At 44.9% G+C, this 22,233-nt stretch overlaps 1 protein-coding gene across 1 annotated transcript; it reads left to right on the forward strand.

Moving 5' to 3' along the window:
• Positions 1-14,940: 14,940 nt before the first annotated feature.
• POU4F1 (POU class 4 homeobox 1) lies at positions 14,941-17,206 on the forward strand (the record flags this gene model as incomplete). The annotated part of the gene is made up of 2 exons (XM_081326856.1): positions 14,941-15,063; positions 16,163-17,206. The coding sequence occupies 2 exons, from the start codon at positions 14,941-14,943 to the stop codon at positions 17,204-17,206; spliced, it is 1,167 nt and encodes a 388-aa protein (XP_081182982.1).
• Positions 17,207-22,233: the final 5,027 nt, after the last annotated feature.

The raw sequence follows: 22,233 nt of genomic DNA on the forward strand, positions 1-22,233 counted from the left end.
ATTACAGAAGTGAGAGTCCCAGATGATCAGGAAGCAAGGGATCATCCTGCAGACCTCATAGCTATGGACTGCAACTGTGTCCCCTTTATAACTCCCAGAGTTCTGAGAGTAGAAATCCACAGGGTGTAAAGGGGCTGTAATTGCTCACCCCTGCTCTAGAGTACAGATCATGGAGTAAGAGGGTCTTTGACATGTATAGTATCAGAGGTCCTGCCTGCAACCAAGTTTGAATGGTTCCTGTTTGATGGACAAAACTCCCTTCCACTTGTAGGAACATTGGTGTGATGTGTGTTGACATCCAGGATAGGACAGCAATAGCAATAGCACTTAGACTTATATACAACCTAATAATGCTTTGCAGCACTCTCTGAGCCGTTTACAGTGTCACCATACAAACAATCCGACTGACCTTGGAAGGATGGAAGGCTGAGTTGACCTTGAGCCTGTCAGGATCAAACTCCAGTCTGTGGGCGGAGTTTGCCTGCAATACTGCACTTTCACCATTGTCTAGAGCTGAACAGGATTCTCAAGTGTTAAATCAAACTTAGCTTTTTGTCCTGGCCCCATCATTCTTTCCCCTGACTCAATGCATTTCTTCAAATGGGAGTTCCAGCACATGACTAAAGCATGAAGTGGTAGCCCTCTGGCCAAGGAAAAATAAATAATGAATGAATTTACGATCTCAAAAGCACCTAATATTTAGCCGATCCTTACACAAAGATTTAGTAGCCATGCCAGAAACGGTTCAGGGTTTGTTTTTTAACTGTTTTATTTCTTTGTAGCACCAGCGTACTTTTCCCGCCTCTTATCCATTTTATTTAGACATTCAGATGTTGCGTAATTCAAAATACCCAAGAGAAGAAAAAGATTTAAAACGGTCTTCAACCACCACCACCTAATTTTCTTATTCTGTTGAAACAGCATTCAAATGATTTCACGGTGAGGATTATCCTCACCCTTTAAAAACAACGAGTTACAAAATGTTGCAGCATGAGCTGCCTTTGCACATTTCAAGGCAATGTCCTTAAATGTTCAACTTTGCCCAATTTTCATTTTCCAGAAGAAAAAAGGTTTGCTGCTAAAATACAGGCAGTCCTCAACTTACGATCACAACTAGCCCGAAACCTCTGTTGCTAAGTGAGATAGTTGTAAAGTGAGTTTTGCCCCATTGTATGAGTTTTCTTGACACAATTGTTAAATGATTCACTGCAGTTGTTAAATTAGTCACCCGGTTGTTATGTGAATCTGGCTTCCCCCGGTTGACTTTGCTGGTCGGAAGGTTGGAAAAACATGATCAAGGCATCTTCCCTGCCAGGTGACTATTTTCACTAGGTATAATATTAGAAAAATATGATATATATTTATATATTTATATTTATATATTTTATTTGATTTCTATACCGCCCTTCTCCCAAGGGACTCAGGGCGGTTCACAGGGCATATATAAATAGCAGTACAAAAATTAAAAGGAAATTAAACCAGTGCCCAATTAAAATACAACAATAATAGAATAATAAAAAACCAATTAAAAAACCCATATTCCCCCATCAGGCCAGACCAGCTAATTCAAATAAGTGGGTCTTCAGCCCGCGGCGGAAGGATCGAAGGTCCGATGCCATCCGGAGCTCAACCGGCAGTTGGTTCCATAATGCCGGAGCACCCACAGAGAAGGCCCTCCCCCTGGGGGCCACCAGTCGACATTCCCTGACCGGAGGCACCCTGAGGAGGCCCTCTCTGTGGGCACGCACAGGGCGGAGGGGAGTTGACGCCGGCAGCATGATGAGAAAGTATATGCTTAATATTGTATGTATTAATAGCAGCAAGAATTATATTTGCTTAGTGCTGGAAAAATGAAGAAATACTACCTGGAGAAGAGATGATCAAGGAAACAAAGGAAAGAAGATATAGAATAATTTCAAATGTGGGATGTAGTTCATCATTGGATGGAAAAAAAGGGGTAATTAGGAATTTAATCTGTATTATTAAGTAAAAAATAGACCCAGACAACACGTTGCTTACTAAGCACTTAAGATTTGTAAAAATAAAAAAATAAAAAGATATTATAAAAAAAATATATTTCTTTATGCAAAAACGTGTCCACAGGACCCCAGGACACAGCAGCCATCACGAATATGAATCAGTTACCAAGCATCTGAATTTTGATCACAGGACCATAGAATAGAAGAATAGAATAAAAACTTTATTATCAGTTTAAATGTATGCTAATCAGCACACGTCAAAATGGAACTGCGTTGCCTTCAGCTCTCAAAAAAAATAAAATAAAATAAAAAACCATTATGCATATACTCACATACACAATGTGACAAAGAGAAACATCACTGTCTAGTTTGAATGTATACAAAAGCCAATGCAGCCAAACAAGGTGCCGCCATCTTGGAAAATGGGGATGCCACCAAATGAAGGACTATTTGTATATCACACAGATATTAGTGGCAAATTTATTTGTTTTCTACCTATGAGGAACCTGGAACTCTACGCGTGTTGCTGAATCATAAGTCCCATCATGTCTGGCCATTATGATAATCTTACAGGTAAGCACTGAGGATGTTACCTAGTTTGGGTAATGAAATGGCTGCAAGAAAACAACCTAGAGATAATCGAGGACCCCTCTATCATGCAGGAAAATATCAAAGGCCACCATTTTCTGACTTCAAATGGCTGCTTCCAGTCTGAAGCTGGTAGTATTAATGCTTAATTTTTTTTTACTAGTTTATCAAAATAAATGAAATACAAAAAATAAATGAAAATAAGGGTGAAATATGGGAGGGAAAAGGGGAAAAGAGAGAAATGTAGGGTAGAGGTGGAAAAGAAAACAAAAGCATTGACTTCTGACTCCTTTTGATGTGGTATAATGAGGTAATAAACGGGAAAACCCAGCTTTTTACTTTTATATGATAATACATACTAGCCATTTCTATAACAACAAGCCTATCTAATCAGTGAAATCCAAAAATCAAAATTTCATTTTTCCCCCCACCTGAAGCACAAAGTCCCAAAGCGGTTTCCAAGCAGAAACAAAATTAATTCTGCTCTTTTCTTTAATCAAAGCAGTCAATTTATCCATCTCTGCTAACTCCATCAATTTTTGCAGCCATTGTAGGAATCCTGATGTCCTTCCACTGTCCGAATGGCTGAAGCCGATGGTGTTGTTTATGTCGTGAATGGTGCAGCTCTGCCTTCTGCTTCTCCTCCTTTGGACTTTGTAAAAACAAAAACAAAAGACTGAAGATGCCATGGTGAAATTGAAGATGAGGAGCAACGGCACAGCAAAACTTCAACTAAACATGTCTCAGAGGTGCTTTTCAAAAGGCAACTGGACAGTCTTAGGGTCCCCCTCCCCCCGTGAAAGTGTTCCACTTCTCTTCCAAAAAGCTCCTTCAGAACCACAGAAGCTTCTTGGAGAGAAACGAAATGTTTTCAAATAAAAGAACCCAAGGAAGTCCAGTTGCCTTTCAGAAAGCACCTTTGGGAGAACCATGACCTGGATGATTGAGAATCTCCACAGACGTTCGTCTAAACATATTTTTTGAAATCTGTTCTGTATGAGAAACCAATGTAAATAAGATGCATTAGGCAACTGTGCATAATTCAGTTGGCTTACATTAGCCATTTCCGGGTGGAAGAAGAATTACTGCATATACTGTAGGACACTGTAGCCAACAGTCATAATGAATGAAGGCAAATATATGTGTCCGAGAATAATGTTGCAAGATCCAATCTGGGTCAGTCACCAGAATTAGAGTTTTAGTCTTCTGAGCTTTGGGAATTGTGCTGGAGCCCTCAGGGAACTTCTCTCTACCCCCAAGTATGTGCTTTGACTTGTTCTATTCATTGTATTTATGTGGCGCCTTCCTATTGGTTGTGTTGATGGCCAGTGATTGGCTGTTGTTTCCTTGTGATGCCTAGTCCTCAGATCCTAAGTACCTGATAAACTGGTGGTAAATCAGAACTCCTTTTGACTGACAAGGGGGGAACATTTCCCAGGCATCAATCATTTCCCTGGCTACCTTTGTACCTGCTCAGCCAACAACCTTAGTAGCTGCAAAATTGAACATACATCCTTGTTCATTGAAATCTGACAATGGAGTTATCATAATCATCATAATAAGCCATAATGAAATTTTGGACTGAGATGATCTTGCTCCAATGGCTGGTTTCCCTGAATTTTTCAAAATCATTATCACTAGATTGTCTAAAGTAAAATCTCCTCCCTCATCCAAGTCACTGATTAAAAAAATAATAACTGAACACCATAGGGCCCAGAATACAGCCCTGTGGTATTCCACTCAGTATTTCCTTCAAGAGTAGCATAGGAGTCCATCTTACATGCAATTAAATGAAATCAACAATTTAAATTATTGGATTATCAGCAAACAGCATTTTTCCAAAAGAATAGTTTGGGAAAGAGAATTCATATAGGGCCTTCCATGAGAATTAATTCTGAGCAAACTGCAAAAATGCATTGTCAAATCCAAATTCCACTCCCAACAAAAAATCCAGAACCACATTTTCTGGTGATATAAAACTGAAAAATTGTCACTTGTAGACTGTGAACAAGAGTGTTGAGTTAGATTCTCCTTTTTGACCTTTTTTTTCCTGAGTGATCTGGCATACATAGTAATGAATTTGAAAGGCTTGTGGGTTGTTGTTTTTTTTTGAAAACACATTAGGTGTCCAATTGCCTTATGTACATCCATCTGTCATCTACTATTGCTGGGAACAATAACACATGAGCCAGAATTCAGCCAATCAATATTTATTTGTTTCATCCATAGATTACAGCTCAGCAACAACAATCATTACAAAATATTGAAGTCCTTGTAAGATATGGGAAAGTATGCAGTTTGAAGTACATCAAAATAACAATCATAGATCAGAATTTTTCCCCCCTCCGATCTGCAGCAAGTAACAAAATGCAATCTTTATAATCTGGTTTACTAAAGTAAACATCCCAAATAATAAACTCCTCTGCCATTCTTTACCCTTCCTTTTTTAAAAAAAAAATAAATCCAAAAATCTTGCTTATAGCTTTGGTAACATTTTATCTGGACATGTGTTTCGGTCCTTGGATTTTTCAGCAGTGAGAAAACAAAGCTACCTTCAACATCTGAAAGCATTTCCAGGAATAGCTCTTAAGAATATCCACAGTATGAATTAAAATATTCTGCAATTCAGTTTCTTAAGCATGCTTCCAAATGAAGAAAGCAGTAAAAGGTTTGCAAAATTTTCAGAGTGCAATCACTCTACACACTTATGCTGAGTTTCTGTCACTTTGTCAGGTCCTCACTCCCCCCTTCAATTTTTTTTGTTTTGTCTTTTTTGTTTTTTGGGGGGGTAGGAAAAGTTCGAGCAGATGTGAAGAGTTTGGTTACCAATCCTTCATCATTTTTCCCAGGTTCCTTGGGAAGAGACATGAGTATTAACACAGTGCCACTACATTATCAAAACTATTTCAGGATTGTTCAGGGAATTCCTTCTGAGGTCAGCTTTGCCAATGGTTTACAATTGTACCTGACAGTCCTGTGCAAACAAAGAAATAGTTTTCATAAGCAATTGTTTCTCTAGCACCATCAAATACCCCTTTGCTAACTGCTCCCATCCTATACTGAAGTGAGAGATTTAAGATGTAATTCTGCCTTAACATACGTGCAGGTCACTGAATTACAATGGATTTAATTCTGAACAGTCACACATAGGTGTATGCCTGCACTTTAACAAGGGCATCGCTTGCAGTATTCGAAACTCATAATTTCCCTTGCCATGTCCCTTTCGTATAATCTCAAAGGGCCACTTAAATCAGGAAGAGCCACCGTGCAACCCGATCAACATTTGGCAGGTCCTCACATTACTTTGAATTTGATACTAAAAAAATATTTTCAAAGAGTCATTGTGAAAGCATCCCAGTTAATTGCAAAGCAGAGTGAGCAGATGAACTGCCCAGAATAATAATAATAATAATAATAATAATAATAATAATAATAATAATAATAATAATAATAATAATAATAATAATAATAATAATAATAATAATAATAATAATAATAAAGTTCATATTCTCTCAAAATTGATATTTCCAAATATGAATCGTTTATTTGTTTATTGCCAGCTTATGAAAAAGAGATTGGACAGCCCGTCTGGGATGGTCTCCCCAAGCAGGAGGTTGGGTTAGAAGACCTCCAAAGTCCCTTCAAAACTTTCTATGTTCTATATGAAGGTGTGGCAAATGTACCTGTGCACGAGGCTGGTGAGGACCGAGGAGGAACAAGATCAAAGCGAAACTGATCCAGAAGGCTGGAACAGAAGTTGCCCTTGAGTTCTTTTCCGAGATCCCCTGCTGTTATCTAAAGAATGGAAGTTCACTTGTTTTTTTGGTTTGTTTTTTTTAACTTTCACTACCAAACAGCCAGACTTTTACTACATGTGTATTTACCGTGGAGGGGAACCTGGGGATTAAGCCAGGAAACCGACAAAGGATTTTCTTTCTACCTTAACCTTGCCTCCCCCTCCCCCCCCCCGCCAAAATCCTTTAACAAATTAATTAGTCCTAATGAATTAACGCTCCATTTTATTTAAACGTGCTGCAGTTCATGAATTAAATTTTCATGCGGTGATTAAAGGCTGTTAAAATATGCATGGTTTCGTTAAAATTTCATCATAAATCAGCACAATGCGTTACATGACAAGGCAACTATTTCGCCCCGTCTCTCTCTCTCTTTCTCTCTCTCTCTCTCTCTCTCTCTCTCTCTCTCTCTCTCTCTCTCTCTCTCTCTCTCTCTCTCCCTTCCCCCTCCCTCCCTTCCTCCCTCCGTCCTTCTCTCTTTCTCTCTCTCCCCCCACCCCACTTTTCTCTTTCCCTCCCTCTCTCCGCTCCGATTGAAACGGTGTGTGTGTGTCTGTGTGTGTGTGTGTGTGTGTGTGTGTCGGTGCTGCTGGAAATCAGGGTCGCTTTAGGACTGAAGCATCACTTCGCTCCTTAAAGATTTTTGGCAGGTGAAAGCTTCTCAGACGAGTTTACGTTTTAACTTCCAGATCGATTCCTTCCAGCTCTTCCCTCCCACCCCCACCCCCACCCCCCCCCCCGCGATGTAAAATGTACTTTCGCTGCCTCTTAATAGAGTGAAAAGGATGCCTTCCCCAGGAAAAGGGGCGGAAGGTCAGCGCCGAAAAGTGGAATTGATCACGCCTGAAACAGGATCGCTGAAGTTAAGACTTTTTTAAGAAGAAGAAGAAGAAGAAGAAGAAGAAGAAGAAGAAGAAGAAGAAGAAGAAGAAGAAGAAGAAGAAGAAGAAGAAGAAGAAGAAGAAGAAGAAGAAGAAGAAGAAGAAGAAGAAGAAGAAGAAGAAGAAGAAGAAGAAGAAGAAGAAGAAGAAGAAGAAGAAGAAGAGGAGGAGGAGGAGGAGGAGGAGGAGGAGGAGGAGGAGGAGGAGGAGGAGGAGGAGGAGGAGGAGGAGACGACTTTTGAAAGCGGACAAAGTCATGGATTCCGTGTACTTCAGGAGCTGGGAAATGGCTCTGCAGGCCACCGCAGAGAGAACCCGTCAAAACCTTCCTATTACGCCGGTTTTTTTTCTCCACCAGTCACGTGTCCGTTCACCTAGCAAGAAATGCCACCGACCATCCTCAGATGAACTCAAACCTTTGCAGTCTGCAAACGAGTCCCTTGACAATCTTTTCGGCTAAGGTGGAGGGATGGTCCTTTGTTCTCCAGTGGGCAAGGAGGACCCCATTCGCACCAGCCCTTATCTATTCTTGTTGCTGTCTTCCCGGGAATGAACGCTCTCCCACGTGTGGACCAGTCCAGAATGCCCACGGATTTTAGCACAAGGAAAATTGGGGGGGGGGGGAGGACACGACTTAATTCTGTTAGAAAAATCAGCAGGAAATGTAAGCCCTATTCTACGCATATTTACAGGGAAGTAACAGACAGGAATGGTAAGTTTATACAAAAAACGATTTGAACTTTATATGAACAGAATAACAGAGCTGGAAGGGACCTGGAGGTCTTCTAGTCCAACCCCTTGCTCAAGCAGGAGACCCTGTATCATTCCAGACAAGTGGCTGTTCAGTCTCTTCTTTAAAAGTCCTCCAATTGTGGAACACCTCCAACTTCTGGAGGCCAGTCGTTCCACTGGCAAATTGTTCTCACCGTCAGGAAATTTCTCTATAGTTCCACGTTGCTTCTCTCTTTGATTACTTTCCACCCATTGTTTCTTGTCCTGCCTTCAGGTGCTTTGGAGAATAGGTTGACTCCCTCTTCCTTGTGGTAGCCCCTCATATATTGGAAGCCTTGGTGAAATCAATGGAATTTGACCTGCCACTTATTCAGAAGACCCTGCTAAGTGCTCTGGAAAAGGAAACAGGATTGGATCTGGTTAGCAGTCAGATGGGAGAGCACTAGGAGATCCCAGAAGTGTAAACTAGACTGTAAAATAAGGTTCCACATTACCACCAAGAAGAACAACGTGGGCAGTTCCCTGAAGTCGCCAAAAGTCAAGTTTGAATGAAGGATACTTGTATTTTCATCCTCTTATTTATGTGTAATTTTTGATGCCTCCAATCTTACCTTTTTTCCCCCTGAAAGGAGACAGTGGAGAAACTGAAATCCCGATTAAGCTTTTTCATATTTAATATGGGCACGTTCTGTGCTTTGGCTGCAAGAGCAATCACCACAACTTGGACTTAGCTTAATAAGCCCAGCTTGGCTGTTGTCAGGAAACTCCTTATTAGAACATGGGAATGCTTTTTGAGCATTCAGCCATGGCATTTGTTTTAGGGTAAATTCATAGGCTGTTCCCCCACAATCTCCCTACATCTTCTTAAGGATGATCTAGTCTTGAAAGAATTGCCTTGATTCTGCAAGCAACTTCCATGCTCTCCAGGGTAGTGGGCCTGAACTTCTTAGAGCTTTCAGTCAATGGGGTGACAGTCTCAATGCATCTGGATGACTGACGGTTGATGGGGGAAAAGCTGTAGAGAGATGCAGTGATACAAAATCACAGGTTCTCAGCTGGCATGTGTAGCCTTCCCATCCTCATCAGGCATTTACTCCATTTCCGTAGGTCACACTGGTAACGATAAACATGGTGGTGCAGATGTTTTTGGTATTAGCTTGATAGCAAGTTTTGCCAAGATCTGTACGATCTGTATCTACGTGATGCCATAACAATGTTGGCAATCTAAAATAAAGCTAAAGAGAAATTCGAACTGGGTTACCTGATCATTGGTGAATGTCACCTGCATATCAAGGACACCTTCCTACTTCTGAGAATGTGAAGTGAAAGAAAATTCCTGGAGATGCCAGTTTACTTTTGTTTCTGTCTTTCATATTTCCACAGCACATGCTTGCTTGCCTTCCTTTCGTTTCCCTGGGCCATATTCAGCCATAGAAAGAGATGTCCATTCCAGCTATGTTTCTAAAGATCACAGGTCCTTTGAATCTGAGTATTTAAAGGGATGCTCATATTGGTGAGCATGGAAAACGTCCATCTGAAGGACCAGCACTTATCCCAATGCATTGGGATATTCAGAGAGGAAACTTTGGGTTGACCAAATTCAGCCAAGTATCTTTCAGTAGACCGGATGGAAACCTATGGAAAGAACTGATGGATTAGGAGACCTCCAGCTTTTACTCAGCTTCTTCTTACTCTCATAGGAGGATAGATTATTTGGTTTGGGGATTGGAAGCATCTAAGATGGAAACCACCTCCACCACCTACCACCCTGCATCTTCAAAGGAAGGAACATCAGCCTTTCCTTTCACGGACAGGGAAACATCCCTACCCCTGCAACTGAATGGCTGCCTTATGATTAATGTGCCCACGAAGGTGGTGGGTTGCTAAGATATCTGAATATGGAACCCAAGGGTGGTAAATTATTCTGGATTACTCCAGGCACTCAACTTGTCAATCCGATGGAACCTTTGCAGTCCTCTTCTTTTGTCTTTTCACACCAGCTGACAAGAGAGATCCAAATAATTAGGGCAAAAAATAATCTTTTTAATTGTGTACTTGTGTGTGTGTGTGTGTGGCTAGAAACCTTTTCATCAACTGAAAGCTAAGAGAAAATAGAAAGGGAAGGGAAAAAGAAATTGATCGTGGAATTATTGAGTGAAGGAAAGATTTTAGTCTATAAAGAAAAGCCACCTATCACATGCCCTCTCCCTGCAGGGTGGTCTCCGTATCCCAAAATGTTCATATGCATGTCATTCCCAACTGTTTTCTGTTCAGACAGATAAAGGAAAAAAAACACCAGCAAAGATACCTGGATGTGCGCTATAATAGAAATCAATCCTTATGCTTCATCAGTTGTAAGGGTTTCATTTAAAAGCCAAGGGTTTCTGCAAGGAGTGGCTTCGATGGTCGCTGGGGAGCTGTCCAGCAATAGGAGTTCCTGAAAAAGCACAACATCTGGTCACTCAGAATCTTTTGAAATCCTCACCCCTAACTGATTCAATTATCATGACCTTCACATTTAACAAATGCTCAGAGCACTTTAGGTACATCTACCCCGCCATAGTATCAGAACAATTCCTTTAAATCACTCCACAGTATACTCTACGTTTGGATGCTGAAGACTGAAAATGAAGAATCGATTTCGTGGTGAACACAAAACTCAGTAAGAAATTGCTGGGACTGATTGCTCACTCGGTCTCTTAAGCACTAAGTTGCATCTGCTCTCTTACCACCTGGAACCATCATCTTTAAGCTATTCACGGTTTTTTGCAAAGCACCTTTGAAATAATTCCACAGAACAATCCCAGCTTCCAGTCCAGTCCAGCCTACTAGCCTTGTCCTCTCCAAATCTATGTCCCCCCCCCTGCAATATGTTAGAACACAATCCCCATAATTCCTAACCCAGAGGCAAATGATTTGGGGGTGGGTGCTTGTGCCCAGCAGAATAACATTTAAAAATATTAATGTGATGTTGCAATACAGTGAAACAAGCCAAATGAAAAACTTTAAACTTAATCTGAAATTAGAAAAAGAAAATAAATTTAAGAAATGAAGCAGAGAGAGAGAGAGAAGAAGAAGCAAGTTTACCTGGCTGTCACAAACTGTTTATATTGATATTTTTGTCAAAGGTTGTTCCGTCCCATTTGTTTGCTTGCCTTTCCCTTTCCCTTCATCCCCCTTCCCTTTCCTCTCTTATTTGCTTCAAATTCCATGAAGCTCCTTCATCCAAATGCCTCTCATTACATCTTATGCAACATATTTTTCTTGCCAGAAAGGTCATGCACTCAGCTTTTTGGAAATGCAGTCTACCTTAAGTTTTCTAGCTATACTTTATCTACCGCTAAAACCAGTGGCTTTGGAGAGTTCTCAGTTGGTAGCAAACTCATGGCAGTTACTGTAATGGGGCTACCTTTCAAGTGACTCTAGACTCTAAACTATTAGTAGTTTATGAATGAAGAAATTGTAAAAGCTTACTCTGAAGGCCATGAAGTCCACCGTAAAACATAAAAATAAAAATCTACTGGTAGTTGCCTCAGTATAATGGGATAGTTTGAACAAGCATTGTCAGCTCTGAAGTGAAAATGCAGTCCCAGGATTGTACCTGACTATGTAGTGGTCTTCCACCGCCCAGAAAATGCCTTGCTGGCTTCCACCATTGGGCCATCTCAGAAGAATGGAGACATTCAGAACAGGCCATTTTTCATTGATGAAACTCTCCACTTCCCTGTTCTCACTGAAGATCCTTGCTAAGCAGCCACATGCTCACAACACTATTGGCGACGACCAGTGTTTGACAGCACTCGGTTCTCACAACTGGTGAGAGGACAAACAGGTTTGCAAAGAGGCAAGGATCTGAAGACATGAGTTTGCAAGACATGTGTTACTGTGCATCTTTCATCACTAACAATAACTTAGAATTAAAGAGATAAATAACGATAATCTTTCCCCAAGCCATTCCTGACAGAGGAAAGCATTTGGGTTCCTGGAATATCCTTCACTGAGATAAATCTGAATTCAGGAACCCCATGGAACACATTCAGATCTAAAGATGGAAATTAATGAGTTCCATAGCCACTTGGGGTATGGGGAAAAATAGGTAGGAGATAAATGATAGAAAATGTGGGTGTTCGTGCCGTAAACATGTATACAAATCTTGGGGGTATCAAAAACAATGGCCCCCAACATTTAAGGAGAACATCAATCCCTTACTCAATGTCCTCACTTATTTTTCTCTTCCCTATTATTATTTTAGTTTAGTTATATATTTCTAGTGGCTATTATTATTGCCTACAGCTCTCTCTCTCTCTCTCTCTCTCTCTCTCTCTCTCTCTCTCTCTCTCTCTCTCTCTCTCTCTCTCTCTCTCTCTCTCTGTGTGTGTGTGTGTGTGTGTGTGTGTGTGTGTGTGTTAAAGGGAATCAGAGCTGTGACTTCTGAAACTCATTCTCTGGATATGGAGATGGCGACTGCTCATATATAGGAATGAAGAAATAAACATTCAAATCCCGTATCTTATTTCAATAGGAGTTTGGTTGTGAGAACCCTCAGCACACAGATGAAGGACTCCTCAAGAGGAAATAACCAAAGGACCCCAGTTGCACTTACTTTTTTCTTCTTTCATAAAATGGAAATAAATTTGTTTTCCGAGGACATAAAGAAGGCAGTGTCCTTCTTCTGAAGAATGGTTCTTTGAATCAATGAATAGTTTTACAAATAATGGCAGAAATATTGTTTGGTGGAAATAAAGGGAATGTTTTGACATCAGCCCTAAGCAAATATATCTGGAGGCTTATTATCTTGTTACTTCAAATGAGATTTCTTTTTTTCCCCAAATAAGCATGCTCCTGTTACGTTTGTACACACCACCTCCTTCAAGTTAGATCTGTGACCTTTTCTTTGTTACCCTTCCATCTACTTAACAGATAGATTACCATAAACCTCCAGCCTATGCTTCCTTTGAACCAAGCTAAATTCAGACCATAGGGTTTACTCAAAAAGCTGGGATATTGTTTTTCAGGCTCTCGCGGGTGGGGGAGGGGGGGAGGAAGATAGGAAAACGATGGACCTTCATCAAAATGTGGCTTATCATTATGAAGCTAATGGGCTTTTCTGAAGCTCAGTACTCACTTCCTTATTCCCCCCCCCTTTGAATCCCACCCACTCATTCAAGATTATCTAAGTGAATCGCTCCCAAAGAAATAACTGATTCCATCAGCATCTTGGGTTACTTTTATTTATTTATTTATTTATTTTAATCCCATTTATATCCCGCCCTTCTCCGAAGACTCAGGGCGGCTTACAATTTAAAGCACAAATCAATGTACTTAGCAATAGCCTTCATTCTATGTATATGCCTGCTTATTAGGGCTTTCGCCCCCCCCCAGCGGCATTATTACAAAGTCAGCTTATTGCCCCCAACAATCTGGGTCCTCATTTTACCTACCTCGGAAGGATGGAAGGCTGAGTCAACCTTGAGCCTGGTGGGATGCGAACCTGCACTAATTGCAGGCAGCTGGTGTTACTTAAGGAGGCATTAGCCCACTGCTCCACCAAGGCTACTGTAAAGGGTAGCGGACAAATGAAGATGTTTCTAAAGAAGACAGGAACAAGCAGTGCATGAGTTTGGGTGAAGGCAAAGCTCTGAGTGATGAAGGTTGCAAAAGTGCCATGGAAGGCAGAATCGGGCTCCCAAGAAAGACAATGTGACCCATAAGGGGGCAGTAGTTGGTGGGACCTTTTCAAGCAAAAGCAACACAATCATTGGGGGGGTGGGGTGGCTCTCAAGTCCCCTCTACATACAGCTCTATGGATTGAACTTGATTCCCCCCTCCCAATACCTTTCACGAGGAGCCAAAAAGAAAAGCTAACCAACTTCTCTGGGAAGTGACTAGAGCATTTTGTTCCGAGCATCCAGTCTAAACATCCTTGGAGAGCTAGTAAATCCCGTTTGCTAAGAAGCTGACGAGAGTTGCGTTGAAGGCAGCGGCATAAACGCAGGTTGGCTTTTTTTTCAGCACTGAAGAGAGTGGACAGCGACGGATCCCACCACACTGGGCGGGCAGCATCGTGCGAAGCGCTTTGCCAACAACGCTTCCTATTCTCTTTACAATACTGAGGAGAACTGCCCTTGCCGAAAGCAACGCCAGCAAAGATGGCAAGTATTTAATACCACAACCACACGCGGAAGTCATCCGGCATCCAGAGGCGTTCAAAGCAAGGCAAATCGCCGGTTTGGGCTCGGCGGCTGCAGTTTGCGCCGAAAGTAACAGCAAGTAAATGTACCAACACTGACCCATCTCGCCTCCGCCGCTTTTTTCACCAGTACTCAGCTGGCGCTGCCCGGGTGTCCTGCGCGCCAGACCCTCGCGGGGCACCGAGCCGCCGGGTTCCACCACCCACCCACCCCCGTACCCATCGCGCCTCTGCAAGCGTGCCAGGGGCCCTCGCTTGGGAACCCCAGGTCGACGTCGGTTGCCTTGGCCTTTTGTCCTCTCTGCAGACTCCTGCTTCGACGTGAGCTCGGCTATGCAACTCAGGGGGCGGGGAGGAGAAGGAGGAGGAGGAGGAGGGGGGGGCAAGGGAGGCATAGCGCAGGAAGGAGGAGGAGGAGGGGAGAGACCAGGCCAGTCCATCAAAACTGGAGGCGCAAGTTCTCGCGAGAGGGAGAACCGGTCGGGAGCCCCGGGATGTGGGCTCAGGTGGAAGCAGAGCGCATCTCCTGCCAGCCCGGGGGTAGAGCAGGCAGAAGAGTCGAGCGGCCCGAGTTGCAGGAAGGCTCGCCCTGCGCGCTCCCGGGGAGCTGCCAGCCCCAGTAGCCTCGGATGTGCTGCGGCGGCGGCGGCGGGGGCGGCAGCCTGGCTGTGCTCGGCGCACAGAGAGCCCTTTCGCCCGGCGCGCTGGTGGCGCTCGGCGTGGATCTCCTCCTGGTCGCCGTTTCCCTCTTGCTCTCCACCCGCCGAGCCGCCGCGATGATGTCCATGAACAGCAAGCAGCCCCACTTCGCCATGCATCCGACTCTGCCGGAGCACAAGTACCCTTCGCTTCACTCCAGCTCGGAAGCCATCCGGAGAGCATGCCTCCCAACTCCGCCGGTAAGACACGCGCTACCAGCCGGACTTCTTCCCCCCCCCCCTCCAGCCGCCGAGGCTGCCCGGCTCCTATTCTCTCGCCTCCCCCGCGCCCGGCGTTCCTCGGTCGCTCCCGGCCACTGCCGCGCTGTGGGTGCCTCTCTGGCTTCAGCCGCAGCGGCTGCCTCGTGGCTTTCAGCCACCGCCTCCGCCCTTCGGGAGGTTTAGGTGAAAAAGCCTTCCCCCCCAGGGGGGTGGGGGGATTTCTTGCTCCCTGAATTTCCCCCCCCCCTGCTTTTTCCCGGTTCTCCTTCGAAATTCACCGGGCAAGTAAGGCCGAGGCAGCCAACCGAGCCGAAAGCGGCGCAGCCGGTCACCCCTGGCACCTTGGCTTTCGCCCTTTCTTGGCTCTCTTTGCCCGGCTCGCTCGGCTCACGGCGGGCTTCCTCGGTTTGCCCCGCGGTGAAAAAAAAAACTTATTGGCTCTTCTCTGGCTTAACCAACTTGCCGGTTCTCTCTCTCTCTCTCTCTCTCTCTCTCTCTCTCTCTCTCTCTCTCTCTCTCTCTCTCTCTCTCTCTCTCTCTCTCTTTTTTTTTTTTTCTGCCTCCCGGTCCCACTTTCCGTTCTCCCCATCCCGCCGCTCCTTTGCCCGCCGCCTCCGGCCCCCACGGTCCCCCAAACCCTACGCACCGTTCTTTTCTCTCTTCCCTGCCTCCGCGCGCTGTCCGGTGGACCCTTTTCCATTAATTTTCCCGCGGCTGTATAATTTTCTGCCGCTCATCTCACTCCCCGGCGGTTGCCTCTGCTCCATCTCTTCCTCTCCTGCACCTGCTCTCCCGCTTCCGCCTTTCTTGTCCGCCTCCCATCCCTTCTTTTCTCCTACGTGGAAAAAAAAATCCCCACTTTTCTCTTTAATTTCTCCCTCCCGCCGTCCCGCCCCGAACCCCTTTTCCCTATCTTTTTTTTGGGGGGGGGGTTAACGCGTAACGACGGCTCCCCTCCTCCTTTGCTTCCTTCCTTCTCGGGGATGCCCTCCTTTCCCCCACCGTGGCCCTTTTTTCCCCTCCCTCGCTGCCCCGTTTGGTGTTTTTTTTTGTTTTTTTCTTTCTTTGTCGGTTGCAGCTGCAGGGCAATCTCTTTGCCAGCCTGGACGAGACGTTGCTGGCGCGGGCCGAGGCTCTAGCCGCCGTGGACATCGCCGTCTCGCAGGGCAAAAGCCACCCTTTCAAACCGGACGCCACCTACCACACCATGAACAGCGTGCCCTGCACCTCCACCTCCACGGTGCCCTTGGGCCACCACCATCACCACCACCATCACCACCACCAGGCGCTGGAACCGGGCGACTTGTTGGAGCACATCACCTCGCCATCGCTCGCGCTCATGACCGGCGGCGGAGCGCACGAAGGGGCGGCCGGCGGGGGTGCAGGCGGCGGCGGCGGCGGTGGAGGAGGAGGAGGCGGCGGCGGAGGGTTGATCTCCACGTCCGCCCACCCACACTCGCACATGCACGGCTTGGGCCACCTGGCGCATCCGGCAGCCGCGGCGGCCATGAACATGCCTTCGGGCCTCCCGCACCCGGGGCTGGTGGCGGCGGCGCACCACGGGGGCGCAGCCGGCCAGGCCGCCGCGGCGGCGGCGGCCGCAGCAGCCGCAGGGGCCGCCGGCCTGGCTTCCATCTGCGACTCGGACACGGACCCACGCGAGCTGGAGGCCTTCGCGGAGCGCTTCAAGCAGCGGCGGATCAAGCTGGGCGTGACGCAGGCCGACGTGGGCTCGGCGCTGGCCAACCTGAAGATCCCCGGCGTGGGGTCGCTGAGCCAGAGCACCATCTGCCGCTTCGAGTCGCTCACGCTCTCGCACAACAACATGATCGCCCTCAAGCCCATCCTGCAGGCCTGGCTGGAGGAGGCCGAGGGCGCCCAGCGCGAGAAAATGAACAAGCCCGAGCTTTTCAACGGCGGCGAGAAGAAGCGCAAGCGGACTTCCATCGCGGCGCCGGAGAAGCGCTCCCTCGAGGCTTACTTCGCCGTCCAGCCGCGACCCTCCTCGGAGAAGATCGCCGCCATCGCCGAGAAATTGGACCTCAAAAAGAACGTGGTGAGGGTTTGGTTTTGCAACCAGAGACAGAAGCAAAAACGCATGAAGTTCTCCGCCACCTACTAGCCCGGCCTTCCTTACTTAACGCGGGGCTTGGTTTGATGCCCCGAGACGGACGGGGAAAAAAATGAAAATTTGGAGTGGAAAAAAAAGAGAGAGGAAGCGAGAGACAGACAGACACACACACACAATTCCCCCCCATCCCTTCCCGAGCGGTCTCTCTCTCAGAATCCACCCACACAAACTGACCTTGACCCCGAGAAAGGACCCGCGCACAGCGGCCCCCCTCCCCCGCGAGACCTTGGCAGCCTGGGGAGGGGGAGGGCGGAGACTTTTGGGGCGGGGGGAGGGGGGGACCGAGAGGCGAGGTCTGCTCGGAGGGGGAGCAGCTGAAGTTTTGGAAGCCGACGGACTTCTCCTTTGGACTTAAAGACTTTTTTTTTGGGGGGGGGGGAAATCGCTGGGGGAGCCAGGGACCTACCGAAGGGCGGGCCGCGAAGCCGAGCGAGACGCCGCGGCGAGAATAGCGAGTGGGGTCCGGTCGCCTCTTTTTCCTTGCTTTTTGCAGATTTGGAAAAGGAAAGAAAAAAAAGGGGTTTTGGAGGGTGAACGACGGGACGAGAAGATTGGGTGAATCAGAGTTCATTTCTTGAGTCGGATCTCTTCGGAAAGCGAGGACGAATTGCAGCAGAAACACGCCTAACACACGCGCACAAACACACACACACACAAAAGTACGGTAGATGAAACCACGAGGTCTTTGCAGATTATTATTATATTATTATTATTATTCTGGTTATTATTGTCGTTAAACGAAATTGCCGACGGGCGCGGAGGAAAATCAACCTGAGGCGGAAATAGTTGCTGGTTTGGGTTTCTTGTTTACATGATTATCATGCTTATTATTTCGTTGTTAAGCTTGAGGGGTCCCTCCGCTGCCACATCAGGAATTTCTTTTTTTTCTGTTTGATTGAAGAAATGGATGGCTCTAATTCTTTGGTAGTGGTGGTGTTTTGGTTCCCCCCCCCCCCGGACAGGGGGTGGAAAACACAGACTTGAAAGGAGCAGAGAAAATGTTTTCATAGATTTGGTTGGGGACCCTCCCCCCCCCCCCAATGTATCCAAAGATCCTGGCTATTTCAGAATTAGTGGTCCTTTTCCTCCCTCTCTTCCACACCTCGACCCCCCCACACACACACACCCTTTTAAGTGTAGGGAACGACGCCCGTTTTAAATGGTTTCCATCCGTGGGTTTGTTGTGGTCTTTTAAGTGAAGTAAGGCGACTTCGAATTCCTAAAAGGTGAAATCCATTCTGGGGGTTGGCCAGGAATGGGGCGAATCGGACGCTGTCCCCCCCCCACCTTCGTTAGGCGGCGTCGCGAAATCCAGCCTCGTTTTTTTTCCAAATTCTGAGGTCCCTGGGGTTAATATGGGGGTAACTACCCACCTTTGACTCTGCGCGAGACGGCGATGGTGTTTCATTCATTAAACCGAGATGGAAGCTAAAATAACATGGCCAGGTTAATCCAAAACCGATTAAGGAAGAAGAAGAAAAAAAATTGCTTTGCTTTGTTTGAAGGACTTCGGGAGACGGGGGTGGGGGGAGGAAGCGAGGCGAGAAAAGGATTTTCCGGTCAGTCATAAACGCGAGAGAAGCAAAAAAAATTGTCCTGGGCCACCCATAAGTTTTGCACCGCTTTAGGTTCCCCGCCCCCCCCCCCCTCGCCTCCGGAAGTCGCAAAGTCACGAAGCAGCCACCAATCGTGGCCTCTGGGTGAGAAAGAAAAACGCGTAATAATTTCTGAACGGGTGGGTGCGATTCCGAGAAATAGTCAGAGCGATGCTCCGCGAAGGAGAAGCAGGGAGGGGAAGAAAAAAAAATCAGTTGTCGCTGCTTTAATCTTTCATTTCCGAAATGATGCGTTTGGTTTGATTTTTTTTTTCAAAATGCAAAAGACAGTCAAGGAAGGGGAAAAAATGGGGAAGGGGTGGGTGGGAGGAGGAAAGTGGACTGATCTAATGCATGCCCACCCTGAAAAGGCACAGAAGGATTCAATGATCAAGTCTTTGGAGGTGCGTTTGTTTGTTTACTTACGGTTTAATAATTTATTACACGTGTTGAGTTGCTTTTTTTTTTAAAAAAAGGGTATCGTCGTTTGCAGAGCAAACATTCTATGCATTTGAAGCCAAGCACTAAAAAGTTAAGATTAGTTTAAAGGATATGTTTCCCCCCCCACACACACACACACTTTTCGTCTTCCATGATTTGTTTGGCTTTCTTTGTAAATGGGTGTGATTTCATACAATCCAGCTGTTTGTTCTTTGAGTTAAAAAAAAAAACCACCTCCACCCACACACATACACAAGCATGCACGCCTGCACGTACATACGTGGGAATCCATGTCACGTTACTTGCATTTAGGTAGGGGTGTGTGTGCTTGTGTGTGCTTGTGTGTGTATTAAATGCAGAGCAAGCAACAGAAGAGAAAGAACGTCTGTAAATATTTTCTTTAATGCACAGAGAGGTTAAAAGGGGTACAGCCACCTGTCACTGAATATTCCACGGATGTTTGCTGAGCTTTCTCTTGGGTTGAGTCATGCTGGTGTTTTAATTTTTTCAAAAGTTTTAAGATCCCTTACAGTTACATCTGTATACCAAATTATACCCTAGGGAGATGGGGGGGAGGGGGAGATCCCAGCAAACTTACAAATAAAACAAACCTGAAATAACCACACACCAGAAAGTATTATTATAATTAATAATTTATTTGATTTACCTTGGGTTTTTTCCCCCCTGAAACACGGCTGCTAAATATAATACATTAGTATCGAGGCTTCGAGCCGCTTAGGAAGAAAGACACTAAAATAAGCAAGGCAGAGAGTCTTACCAAAAATTTTGAACAAATTGAGAGTTGTATTTTTCTGCTAAATTCAGAAATCCTGACTACAAGAGAGATCTTATGTGCAAATGGATGCTCTGAATAAAATGAACTATATATTAGCTGCGTGCGTTTCTTGAGCTTTATTCGGCATCATGCTAAATAATGGAAGGCTAAGTTGAAAAACAATTATATATATATATATATATATATATATATATATATATATATATATATATATATATATATATATATATATATATATATATATATATATATATATATATATATATATATATATATATATATATATATATATATATATATATATATATATATATGTAAAAATACCAGTAATTAAATCCTGTCCCGATTCATCTGTGGCAGAAAACGGGAAAACAACCACATTTGTTATCTTTGATTTCGTTCAATGCAAGTGAAGTTCCTCAAACGAAACTCACCAACTAACTGGTCGACCAGCTCAGCTCAACTCTTGCCAGGCATTGCCTTTAAGTAATCATTAATGACCCCAATCCAATTAAAGTGAAGAGGGAGAAGCAGCCAGCTCTGCAAATTGTCTCCTTGAAAATAAACAACCTCCAGAAACGAGGGAGTTGCTGTACCAAAAATAAAAATGAGCTATCTTCCTTGTAAAGCCCGCAGTAGATCAGATTCATTATAGCTTGGAGTCGGTCTTCAGGGTCGTTTCCCAAAGAAATATTGCTAAATCTGATGCAGGCGCTATTCTGGAAGAGCTAGGCTAGGGAGAAATTAGTTCCGGATTTGGATCAATTTTTCAGTGATTATTTCTCTTTGAATCGGATCAGCTTCCGTTTTGGCCGTAAATCAAGGGGTGTAGCGTTGTAAAGAAACAATATACGTTCTGAAGATTGTGACTCTCACCCTCCCGGTCCCCGCCCGCCCACAATTTTTGGCGGGGGGGGGGGGCGGGATGAGTTGGGAACGCGAAAGAGGTGCTAAAGCTTTCTTTTTTTTCCTCCTCATTTTTTTTGTTTTTTCTCGAAAACAAGCTTTGGTTCTCTCTCTTTTTTTGTTGTTATTAACTCGCAATGTCATCTGATTTTTTTTAAAATAAAATAAAATAAAATAAATGCATTTGTAAAATAACAATATTTTATACCTAAGTTTTATCGGGCATCTTTTTTTTTTGGGGGGGGGAAGAATGGGGAATGACCAAATAAAATGAAGATCGTCGTGCTTTTACTTTCCCTTATCTGCTTTTCTCTCCGGTGGGACGTTAGGAGGGATGGTGACCTTTGGTCTATTAAATTAAATTAAACCCTAAAGAGGGGGCGAGGGGGGGGGGCTATCATCTCTGTTGGTCGAGAGGGAGGGGCTTAAGTTCAGCATCCATACCTGTCGAGAGATATATAGATTTTAGTCAGAACAAATGAAAAAAAAACGAAACAAAAACAGAAGGGTAACGAATAAAAACTATTTGTAAGGCCGCCATATTTCATATTGATTCGTGATTGTAAAACGCAGCTGACAGTCTCGGGGTGGATCTGTGCCTGATCTATGCTTATCGGACAGGAGTAAGCCTCACCCAGATCCCGCAGTTTGCTCTCAGATCTAAAGTGTCTAGGAGTCTTGTTTTTAAGCCTGAAACAGAGATCTCAGTAAAGATAAATTCAGAGGTGTCACTGACTATAGCTACAAACTTCCTCAACTGGGGAAGGAAGGAAGGAAGGAAGGAAGGAAGGAAGGAAGGAAGGAAGGAAGGAAGGAAGGAAGGAAGGAAGGAAGGAAGGAAAAACAAGTAAAATGAATTTATTTCACTTTAAAAGAGGCGCTCATATTTTCCAAGTTGGAAACCAGGCCTTTTCTAAATGCACCTTGGCCATCGGGCGGGGGCTGGATTCTTAAGGAACCGCCAGCGCCATCTCGCCTGGATTTTAAAACGAAAATTATGTTCTTGGAAACCGAGCGGTGGGCTTTGCACTCAGCCTTCCATCCTTCCGAGGTAGGTAAAATGAGGACCCAGATTGTTGGGGGCAATTAAGCTGACTTTGTAATAATGCCGCTTGGGGGGGGGGGGGCGAAAGCCCTAACAAGCAGGCATATACATAGAATGAAGACTACTGCTAAGTTTGTAAGCCGCCCTGAGTCTTCGGAGAAGGGCGGGATATAAATGGAATTAAAATAAAATAAAAAAATATTCTCCAGATCGCCATCCCAGCGTGTGGCAGAGT

The sequence above is a fragment of the Vipera berus genome, assembly GCF_964194415.1.
Source record: "Vipera berus genome assembly, chromosome: 4".
Taxonomy (NCBI): Eukaryota; Metazoa; Chordata; class Lepidosauria; order Squamata; family Viperidae; genus Vipera; species Vipera berus.